Source organism: Cydia pomonella, chromosome 22 (genome assembly GCF_033807575.1).
Source record: "Cydia pomonella isolate Wapato2018A chromosome 22, ilCydPomo1, whole genome shotgun sequence".
NCBI classification, from domain to species: Eukaryota; Metazoa; Arthropoda; class Insecta; order Lepidoptera; family Tortricidae; genus Cydia; species Cydia pomonella.
The window spans coordinates 7,428,302-7,440,384 of record NC_084724.1 but is presented as its reverse complement, the minus strand read 5'-3'; the positions used below and the strand labels follow the sequence as shown (position 1 = coordinate 7,440,384).

Genomic DNA, 12,083 nt, shown 5'->3' with positions numbered 1-12,083 from the left:
AATGACACTGTGCGAGCGGGACAGCAATATAATTATGTGCATGCAATAGAGACAGGAACAGGCTGGTTAATGTACGAAATTCCTCGTCTTTTCTTTAATAGCACTGGAATCTGTTTGGTGAATTCTGTTTTGTTACAGATTATAATTACCTCTGATTATAATGGTCAACTACTAACCTTCGGTAGCCACCGAGGATATGGGCACGCCCTGCTTGTGAGACATGAAGCCGAGGTACGTGAAGATGACGAACCCAGAGAAGAACGACGTGAAGCAGTTCACTAAAGTCGTCACCAGACAGTCTCTGAAAAGGTACAGGAATTTTAGAATGAGATTTTTTTTAGTGATAGTTAATCATGAAATAATACTTTTTAAACGGATTATATCGCGTATAATGAATTTAAAATAAATCCCGACGTTTGAAATCCTTTACAACGTTCGTCAGTTCAGTTCAATGTTTAGGTAATAAAGGTTGATTCATAACAGCATTCTGAATTCTCTTATGAAATCCACGTTAGCTTTAGTGAATCAACCGGAGAAGGACTTAGGAATAATGCTTAAGGCTTTTCAACCGCGATATGTAGGTATTTTTGTCAAAATAAATAAATAAATAAATAAATAAATAAAATCTCAGACATCTCAGTACATTTTAACGTCCTTTTAGTTAAAGACTAATTTAAACTTTCACGATTTTTACACATTATTAACTAATAGAAACGGGACTTAGTTAGTGCTTCTGGGCATTTTCCGCAAGTCGATAACCATTGTAACTATTTTACGTGAAATGACGAGGTAGCGCTACTCTAACCACCCCAACTCCTTCTTTAACGTCGGAGGTAAATTTAAAACTTCTATAAGTTAATAATGTTCTTTCAGTTATTGGGTAAAAGCTGGTATAAGGGCCAACACACATACCCACGATACGACGTCGTCTCACGTTGCAGCGGCGAGCAACGTTACGTCGTTTTATCACGGGGCCAACACACATACCCACGATACGACGTCGTATCCACACATGTGTTGACCCTAAGTCAGGTACCTCTATCACGTGACCAAATCATTAGATTAAACAGAAACTTTGACAAAAATACGGACAGGTTACGGAAACAGTCTGAAAGCTGTATGAAGTTTGAAATGAACACCTGAAATTCGTTAAAATCGCAATCAGGCATGTATGCAGGGGCCGAATCGACCCGATGTCTCAGCGAATATGTTAAGTATTTTTGTTGTTTAGTGATGAGCGTTAAATTCAATAATAGAACAGAAGTAACACAGTATGGGTCTTTATTTGAAAAGATAAAACGTTGTGCACCTATTTACATAGTATAATTATAATGCATACCTATAGCAGTTGTTGTGAAAGGTGTTATAGCTGGCGTAGGACAAGTGGACTCCGAACCCAGCTCCCACCGAGTAGAAGATCTGAACTGCTGCGTCCACCCACACCTGGAAATAACACATAAATACTTGACTCAGCGATACTCAACCTTTTATTTATGAAGGCCACAAAGACGGTTTTACCCAAGCCGGCCGGATCGAAGATGAATTTGCTTAACCCTGACCGCAGACGCACGGAATTTTCCGTAGGGAAAGACAGGTGTAAATGACACAGCCCAATGAATTTGTAGAGCGACGTCCCATTCACACCTGTCATTCTGTACGGAAACCGAATGAAAATTCCCTGCGTCTGCGGCCAGGGTAAAGGTGCCGTTCGGGTGGCAATGTTTATATCTATACCGGGATCACCTGGAGTGCCAGAAAAAACCAGTTTGAGTACCGCTAACTTAATGGTACAGTCAGCATCAAAAGTAGCGGATGAAACAACGCGTCAAAAGTATCTGATATTCCGGATAACTTTTCCAAATACAGATAAATCTCTAAAATTCACGTTCAAAACTATATCTTTTTCAGTCTTAATTGTTCTACATATAGAACCATCCCTTTTTGTTAAACTGTTACAGAATGGTAGGGGAGGTACCCTCAAAAAAATTAAATTTTTAGATTTTGTTGTACGACTTTGTCGGCTTCATTGATTTATATATCCATGCCGAATTCCAGCTTTCTAGCACTAACGACCACGGAGCAAAGCCTCGAACAGCCAGACAGACAGACGGACATGGCGAAACTATAAGGGTTCCTAGTTGACTACGGAACCCTAGAAAGGGCCAGTAAACCAGTTTTTTGGCCTAAAATAGGTAGTTCAACTTTGGTAAAATATCTCATAGACAATAAACTTTCAACTAAATATGGAATACTATGTTGCTTCAAGCCGTTGTTGTTAATATGATAAATTACATAAAACATTAGAAAACTAAGGGATTCAGATCGAAGGTCATTGGCGCAATCAAGTTTAAGCGGTTCCGCGACCTGGGGGCCTACCGCGAAAACCAAAACTCGCATATTGCGGGGATCTTTCTCTTTTACTCTCACTAAAACGTAATTAGAGTGACAGACAAAAATGCCCGCAATTGACGAACTTCGATTTTCGCGGTTATAACCCAGCTCCTCAATGAGGTTGCGTAGGCGTCGCGGCCATAATATGTTTCACGTTTAAGTTTTAAGGTACCGTGGGTCCAGCCAAAAGAATGTTTGAAAACTCGTAATAGCGCTTTTTACATCATAATACGGTTGTCAATAACTATGGATAGGTAGCAATCTTGAGGCCTATCCTATCTCTTTTTGTTTTGTTTCTACAATTACTAGTCGGTGATCATAAAAGTTGCATAGAAGCATCTACCTATACCTACTATGCAAGGGGGAGTCAATAATCACTGTAACTGACTAGGTAGACATATATAAGTATAATCCTACCTGCGTGTCTTTCAACCTCGTCAACTCCGGTTGCAGGTAGTAGGCGATGCCTCGGGTAGCCCCTGGGAGCAGTAAACCTCTCGCCAGCAGTATGGACAGCACCACATAAGGCATGGTTGCTGTCATCCATACCACTTTACCTACAGTTAGTGGGGTTAGTAATTATATAAGGAAAAATATTAGTAAAGACAAATATACATTATGAGGAGCATGCATGAACTGTAGACGGCAGCACAGAAGCCCCTATTCATTGGCGCGACGCATTATGTCAAGTTTTCTTTTTTAGATTTAAGCCACTAGATGGCATAGCATACTATGCGAAATAAATGTGTAGGGGGCAGCACCTGCTTAGAAGCGTGAATTGTTTTCGCTTTCGATTCAGGTCACGAGATGGCAGATCCTCTACTACGCACGGTCACTAATAATATTCTTGCTTTAAATTTGATAGCTTAATGTAGTTGCCGATGTATCGTTCCGCACATAATGCTATTATTTTGGTTGTCGAAAAATGTTATTTGACAATCCAGTGATCTCAAAACAGACGATGCAGTACAGCGTCACCTATTTCGCTTGTCAAACTAGGGCATGTTGTTTTTCCAGACTTTACAGTTTACACCTTTTCCACAATCCATAAATGTCTAGTTGGACGTAGTTTAGCGAAAAGAAGTCTGTAAAATTTATCATTTTATTTAAACATAATGTCCTTTCTTACGGAGAGAAAGTTTAAATTAAATTGACAGATTTTAGTGCACTAGATCCTTTTCCCTAAATTACGTCCAGGGGCCCATTTCTTGGACGGTATTAGTGACAGCCCACAAACTGTTAAATCGTATAGGTTTTCATGACAACACACTAATAATATTGGATTAATATGGTTAGAGAAATGGGCCCCATTTATAGGAAGTAATATAATCCATATTGTAACTGGTATATTATTAGCTACGAAATATGAATTACTTCTTCTTGCATTTCGAAGCCAGCTCCACTTTCAAAAGTTTATTGCCAAAGTTAAATATTAATAGAAAATTTAGTCAGTAAAGTCACAAAAGTCTTACCAGAGCTCTTGACACCTTTGAAGAGCGAGAGGTACAGGGTGACGTAGACTAGGCCGAGACATAGAGCGAGCTGCCATTTTGGGAAGCCCAGGTCATTTAGGCCTTCGGAGTACTGCATCTCTAGTACGGCTCGACTGAAATAAAAAAAAATAGTTTCCTGTAATTCTAGCTAACTTTAATATCATTAATGAGTCTACCGCAAAGAAATGTCATTATTATACCTTTAGTCCGACGTTTCAGCTAGGTTGCGCTAGCTTTGGTCACGGAAGACGGAAAACGGATGTCCCAGCAAAATGTCAACGGAGATATTGGTAAACAACACTAAACTACCCAACAACATTATACATGTGTACAAAACAAGAATGTTATGTATCTAACTAGAAAACAATTTTTAAATTAAAAGAAAAAAAAATTACATTTGCTTTTTTGTTCCATGTTCTGTGAGTAGTTTCGGCGGAACTACAGTGACATTGCGTGGAACTGTTGGATACTTATTATAAGAGTACCTATTGAAATTAGTGTACCAAACCTCGTCTGTATTCAGATTTAAAAAAAAATAAGTTGATTTGTTGTTGATATGATCGATCGTGTGTCACAGTTATGTCAAGGTCTTACCATAGGTACCGACTACTTTAAAAAAAAAGTTCAGAATTTTAAATCAGGGATTGCTACAAACTAAGCCGTAGTGCGTCTTAATTCTTAGTTCACTTTTCGCTCGATGGCATTGTATGGAACAGTTAAAAACTTAGGTACTGTAAGAACTCGGAAGCCGGAGTGAAGTGTGAGAGCGGTCCCTGATATGGAACTTTTGTCTTGTTTTGTCCGCGTCCTAACGTTGTCCTCTGTTCCAGGACTTACTACAGTGATATCTTTAATGTTGTTATTCTTTGGAATAGTTAACTAACTGAAAGAACTCAGAAGCCGGATTGAAGTGTGAGAGCGGCCCCTGATATGGAACTTTTGTCTTCTTTTGTCCACGTCCTAACGTTGTCCTCTGTTCCAGGACTTACTACAGTGATATCTTTAATATTAATATTCTTTGGAACATTTAACTAACTGAAAGAACTCAGAAGCCGGAGTGAAGTGTGAGAGCGGCCCCTGATATGGAACTTCTGTCTTGTTCGTCGTGTTATGTCGCGCTGCGTCCCAGCATTGTTCCGTGTTCCATGAATTGTCACAGTGCAACCACGGTAGTTCGGAGCGCGCAGAGGATACTAGGAAGTAGAACGCCCAGCCTGGTACAAACAAAGATTTCTTTTTAAATAAGCAAACCGAACGAAATAAAGAAAACTACGTTTTACTTTGTTGACAAAATAATAGCCTCTATAGCCATAGCGACGAGGCCTATAGATACTTAATCACAATAGTGACCAGCCAGAGATGACCAGTATTTTGCTCAACGAATAAGCATTGCCATACAACATGCAGCTCGGCAATACAGCAAGCTCACCAGCAGGCATTTAAGGGATATTTATAATTTAAAGTTATTTTGAGTTTAATCCTTTTTTATTAGGGTTCCGTAGCCAAATGGCAAAAAACGGAACCCTTATAGATTCGTCATGTCCGTCTGTCTGTCACAGCCACTTTTTTCCGAAACTATAAAAGCTATACTGTTCAAACTTGGTAAGTAGATGTATTCTATGAACCGCATTATGATGTTTACACAAAAATAGAAAAAAAACAATAAATTTTAGGGGTTCCCCATACTTAGAACTGAAACTCAAAAAATCTTTTTTCATCATACCCATACGTGTGGGGTATCTATGGATAGGTCTTTAAAAATGATATTGAGGTTTCTAATATCATTTTTTTCTAAACTGAATAGTTTGCGCGAGAGACACTTCCAAAGTGGTAAAAAGTGTGTCCCCCCCCCCCCCCCCCCCGTAACTTCTAAAATAACAGAATGAAAAATCTAAAAAAAATATATGATATACATTGCCATGCAAACTTCCACCGAAAATTGGTTCGAACGAGATCTAGTAAGTAGTTTTTTTTTAATACGTCATAAAAATTAAAAAAGAATTTTTTTTTCGTCAAACCCATACGTGTGGGGTATCTAAGGATAGGTCTTCAAAAATGATATTTAGGTTTCTAATATAATTTTTTTTTAAACTGAATAGTTTGCGCGAGAGACACTTCCAAAGTGAAAAAAAGTGTCCCCCCCCCCCCCTTTAACTTCTAAAATAACGGAATGAAAAATCTAAAAAAAATATATGATATACATTACCATGCAAACTTCCAACGAAAATTGGTTTGAACCAGATCTAGTAAGTAGTTTTTTTAATACGTCATAAATGGTACGGAACCCTTCATGGGCGAGTCCGACTCGCACTTGGCCGCTTTTTTAAGGTATAATGAATCTTCACTTAGGCTAATTTTAATCGCAATCCCAATAAGTCAGTTTATTATGGAAAATGCCCTCAACTTTTATTACCTAATAGATATACCGTAATAGGTATATTACTAGTATATCGTATAAACAGTAGTCTGTATATAAGTATAGTCACACCAATTTGTCGCCAATGTTTTCCCATTTTAATATCCCCGTAATTCTCATTTGGGAGTCGCTAGCTATTAAAATTGGAGTCCCTCGGGCCAGTCGGGCCCGAACGCACAGCCGTGACTACATGACATGTTGCTTAAAATATTACCTGCGTAAGTGCGTAATAACTATTATAACAGTTTATGACATTGTCTAAAATTTCATTTTAAGGGGTCCCTTCACATTGCAACTCACACAAGGTCGTCGGGCACTTTATAGTCAGGCACTTTAAGGGAACCCTTCACATTGCAATAGGGGTGGTTATGTAGGTATTCAACAAAAGTCGACGATATCTTAGTCACATTATATTATAGACTTAAATCAAGTTAAATATTTACCGATAATCACATTGTAGTAGAAGGACACGTAGAACGCCACCATCACCGCGCAAAACCCTACACCTGAAACATATGCAAAATTTAATCAGTTTATCATTAATCCAATATTATTCGGAGCACAAAACAGTGTCTCAGCCGGGAAGCAAGTTTGCTATATTGATGGGGTTTTGAACACCGAGTCACATCAATTTAAAGTAAAGTCTTTTCAAATTTAGTATAGGCTTTGAAATACCTTGATTAAGAGGGGACTAATGCAAAATTACAGTTATTATATTGAATTTTTACACTTTTTAATCAAGGGCAAATGCCATGAAACTAACCTATATTTGTGAGGGCAGACTCTGATCAAAACCTTAAAAAGTTAAAGTTGGGACCGGACAAGTGCAAGTCGGACTCGCCGACCGAGGGTTCCGTACAAATTTAACTTATTTAGGTCGAATTCGCTGTTTTTACGTCGCTATAGCTTGCTTGAACGTTATTTAAACAATTAAGTTCTGCTAGGCATCAGTTAGGCATCTTAAGATACCTTGCTATATTATACAGGTGATTCAGAAGAAGTGAGCAGGATCTGCGCATTCAGTAAATTATGAGCAACTGTTTTGCACCAGTATATTACTGAGATTAACGTAAATTTATTTTTAGTACACGGGATAATAATATTTACGACATGCATGGACACCCTACAATTCGAATACTTCCGTCAAATACCGATACCTTTTGCTTTATCCGTGACAAGTGTCAAATTGAATATCATCGGAGTCTGGTTACTTTTGAAAAATCGTATCTCACTTCTTCATAATTAAAGTGCTGTCATAACGGTTAAAGAGGTTTTTTATTTACTAATTAGATGTTGTAGGGTGTCCATGATTGTAAATAATGAAATATGTCCTCACCACAAAAGTTAAAAACCGAAAAAGATGTAATTTTTATTACCAAAATACTATGGTAAACGATCCAGTTATATTTACAGAGTATGTAGGCTTAGTTGTCGTGTGTGGTGCTTAACTATACTTTATAGGGCAACGATCTCAAAAAAGACTACTCTGTAACATCATCTTTTTGTTTTTTTAGGATTATAGAATGGCGATGTGGCTTGAATTGAATTTTTCTTTAGTCTTGTCGGTTAAAGGGATAAGAAATATTTCGGTATCTTAATATACATTATCGCTACGTCTGTGACTATATAGATATTAAAATGCAGTTTCGTTCTAAGTTTCAGTTTATCAAAGCTAAACTTAGTCAAAGTACTATAGAGATTGACTCTGCGGACGACATTTTCTAATAAGAGTTCAGAAAGTGGTCTAGAAGTTAAAGATGGTATTATGTAAATGTCTGACGAAATATTATTTTATGCTTTTCGTTATTTGGTCAAAGAACTTTCCAAGAATTCTGGAACAACTAATAACAACTAATTTAATATTTGAAAAGAGATTATGTGTGGCTGTTTCGGTGTTTATAATATTTAATATTCAACTGTACCTGTATCGTGTTGGAGCCCTTTGTTTGACATAATTATTGAAAGTCATAATACATGATAGTCAGATTATCATTAGTCATAATTCTGAAACCTTTATATTTTCAGGATTTTCGTAAAGTTATCCTATAGATAGGTTAGCTTAATAAGTTATGTTTGTTTCGTACCAATTCTGAAAAGTTACGCGTTTCTAAGAAACCTCAAATTTTGACTAACGAAATTGCAGAGAAACAATACATTATGAATTATGACTTAAAAATTTATGGGAAACAATAGAGACCCGTATCGTGTAGCTTATATACATATCACTGGATACTACATTATATAATAATAAAAGATGTCATATAAAAAGAAAACTAGATACAAGTAAGAATTTTACAATATAATAGTTTAAAATTTATAGTCATTGAACTATTATTACTACGTATAGAACCGGCATAGAGAACCAGTATTTTGCGCCATGATTTAAGTAAGTAAGTAAGTAAATATTCTTTATTGCACCAACAATTATACATTTTACATACATGTAAAACTACAAATGAATTTTAAAGGAAAATAGTACCAGGTAATAACAGGCGGTCTTATCGCTAAAAAGCGATCTCTTCCAGACAACCTTTAGGTAGCAGGAAATTTAGAACTCATACAAAAGTCAACAGGTAGTGCAAGGAGCTAAATGTGGAGACTATTAAATACAAACACACATACTACTTATATAAGTATTAAAACAATACCTAATATACTAATAAACAGGGGTCGGACAAAAAGTGCGGATGACGTAAAAATGACGTAATCTTGCACACAGGATGATGTTTGAGTTTGTATTTAAACTTCCGTGTGACATGTAGTAACAAAGTAGTATTAATGAAGTAACAAAATAATCGTAAATAAATCCATGGAATTAATAATACAGGTGGTAGGGTGATGTAGTGAATAAAATAAATTTCACGAAACTTGTTACCATAAGGTATAATTATTTGAAATTAGTTAGAACAAGTCTGTGGGATTGCCACAATATTCGAGTAAAGATGACATTTTAGAGCGTTTTCTTATACATTAGTAAATATAAATTTTAGCTAAATATAATCGTGAAGATACAATAGCTAAACAATAACGAAGTCAATTTATTGTTCATCTGATTGACAATGTGTTAGTCAAAAACGTACTTACTCATTTCAAGTGGCGATATCGTTTAATAAAGAGGTTGATAAATGATAAGTGATAATTGTTTATGAAAATCAAAAATACTATTTGAAATCATCCTATAAGTGGTTTGACGTCATCCGCACTTTTTGTCCGACCCCTGCTAATAAATATACAATATTTGATTTGTTGTCATTTTGCAAAAAAAACCATACAAGCGGAGCGTGAATCTCGCGAAGTAAACGCGTAAACGCCATGAATTTTTACGGCGCTTACGACGTTTTGGTCGCGTGGTGCACGTTGCGATTGCGTCAATTTCATTGGTTGGTATGGCTTCTCTATAGTAATAAATACTCAATATTTATAGTAACGGCACCAATCATGAGACGTTTTTAAAGGAAATCTTGAATATTTTAATATTTCACTGATACCTGTAAAATATCTACCGCTTAGCTTTTCGCATTAAGGGTTGAATGTCTTACGAGCTGATTCGAAGAATGAGAAACGATAAGTTTTGGTTTAGATAAGTTTAGTCATTTATATTTCGTTTGTATGTCGTATAATTGACAAAAGCAGCTCGATTCGGGCAACCACTGTCACTTTGACGTCAGAAATATCGTAGATAGATCTTATTGGGATCACAGCGGAATCGAAATAAACGTCAATGTTGACATGTCGTTTAGTTATCGATCTTTTAATGATCTTTCCAAGATCTTAAACGTGTCTAATCATTCTTTGAATCGGACCGTTATTCGTCTTTTATGTTTTTTGGCGTGTTTGATGAAGATACTGCAATTGGTTTAAACAATTAACAAATTAAAAACTACTTATGTTATCTTTCTCTAGTCATGGACCGTATGGCGCCATTTTAAAAGAAACAGAAATTAAATAAACGTCAAACTTAAACATCTTTATAACTCTTTTTTAAGGTAAACTGATATTGTAGTCTCTCAGGCCATTTCCGTCAGTAGAAAAAAGCGGCAAATTTAAAAAATGTAGGCGCGAAAGGCTATCATCCCATACAAAAACAGGGAATTTCGCGCCTTTTTCTTTTATTTATTTTTATGGTAGAGGAGGCAAATGAGCAGACGGATCACCTGATGGTAAGCGTTACCGCCGCCCATGGACACCTGCAACACCAGAGGGGTTGGAAGTGTCTACTGACAAAATAGTTTTGACAGACTATAAACAGGTACTTATTCTACAGGATTTGTAGTTTACGTCTCATTATTGGTGCCATGTACCTACATTATACGGGTGTTTATGATACATACCTTTAAACAATGGACATATTTTCCACAGCGTGATCGGTCCTTGCCGGTTGTACTGGCCCAGTATCAGCTCCATGTAGAACAAGGGAACGGCGCCGAAGACCAGCATTAGTGTGTAGGGTATTAAGAAGGCTCCTGAAATAAAATAATATCTTACAGTACATACATATGTATACACAATATACACACAGTGTGTGTACATGTGGTAGTGTATTTTACAGTGTATATGTTTAACAGTCAATTTGTGTAATAATGTCCTACTTATAATTTTTTTTTTTACATATGGTGCTACATTACTGCCCTAGTGCGAATTAGCACATTACGTAACTATGTCCATAATTTAAAGTGCCCTATGTGCTGTAAAACGTTGTACGATACATGTGCGAATAGGTAATTTGCAACTCGTGTCGATTTAAAACAATCCCTTCGGTAGTGTTTTAATTTATCCCCACTCGTTGCGGATTTCCTATATTTCACACTTGTATCGTAATGTACTATTTTGCAACTGTAAATAATGAAAATTGCAAACAATTTTAAATGTTCTCTGAACGGAACTGAACATTTATGGAATCTATCTATGTCTGCAATTAGGTTACCACATTTGGTGCGGCAGCGGCTATCCGAAACTTACTGCCAGTGCTTCACGAGTCATATATTTCCCGTATGAAGAATGCCTGATTTGGATTTCAACTTACGTTTTCCCGTACCATGTCCTTAATTTAAAAAGGTCCATACAGACCAGGATATCAAATTGAAGGTTTTCCAGCGAGCAATGGAGCGCAGCATTCTAGGTGTCACAAGGACGTATCGCATCCGAAACATTACATTGCGCTCCAAAACACGCATAGCTGACGTAGGAGCGAAGACCGCCAAGCTGAAGTGGGACTGGGCGGGTCACGTCTGCCGCATGCATTCGGATAGGTGCGCTAGTATAGCCACCAAGTGGATGCCGCAACCTCAAGTTAAGCGCGGACGTTGCAGGCCCAGACGGAGATGGCGGGATGACTTAGACACCTTCATCAGTAACTGGCCAGAAATATATGTAGAATGGCACAACAACGGGAGCTGTGGAGATCACGGGGAGAGGCCTCGTCCAGCAGAGGCTATAACCGACTAAAAAAAGGGTTTAATAATAACTGTGACCTTGTATATGTATAACGATGAGGTCCCCAAACAGTCGTTCCACGTTCCACACACTAATAAATAATGTACTTACCACCACCGTTTCTGTAGCAGAGGTAAGGGAATCGCCACACGTTGGCGAGGTCAACTGCGAATCCGATGATAGAGAGCAGGAAATCCGCCCCCGTCCCCCACGTTTCTCGTCCGTCGTCCGGTTCTGACAAACCATAGTAGAGATAATAGTATTTTATACAATCGTTATATAATAGAGAGCTTTTCAGTCGAGTAACCGTGTTTAGGCAACGAAGCTTACTAAGTTGCCTAAGTAAGGTA

At 37.3% G+C, this 12,083-nt stretch overlaps 1 protein-coding gene across 1 annotated transcript in view; it reads right to left on the bottom strand.

Annotated features, from left to right (window-relative positions):
• Positions 1-12,083, bottom strand: part of LOC133530168 (sodium-dependent noradrenaline transporter-like) — a 78,012-nt gene that overhangs the window by 10,068 nt on the left and 55,861 nt on the right. Inside the window, exons 8-15 of the mRNA XM_061868027.1 lie at positions 11,845-11,967; positions 10,632-10,763; positions 6,744-6,806; positions 4,921-5,098; positions 3,864-3,997; positions 2,809-2,948; positions 1,340-1,443; positions 177-301 (exon numbers count right to left, since the gene is read on the bottom strand). Of these exons, the coding sequence (XP_061724011.1) occupies positions 177-301; positions 1,340-1,443; positions 2,809-2,948; positions 3,864-3,997; positions 4,921-5,098; positions 6,744-6,806; positions 10,632-10,763; positions 11,845-11,967 (999 nt within the window). The remainder of the gene's footprint in view (positions 1-176; positions 302-1,339; positions 1,444-2,808; positions 2,949-3,863; positions 3,998-4,920; positions 5,099-6,743; positions 6,807-10,631; positions 10,764-11,844; positions 11,968-12,083) is intronic.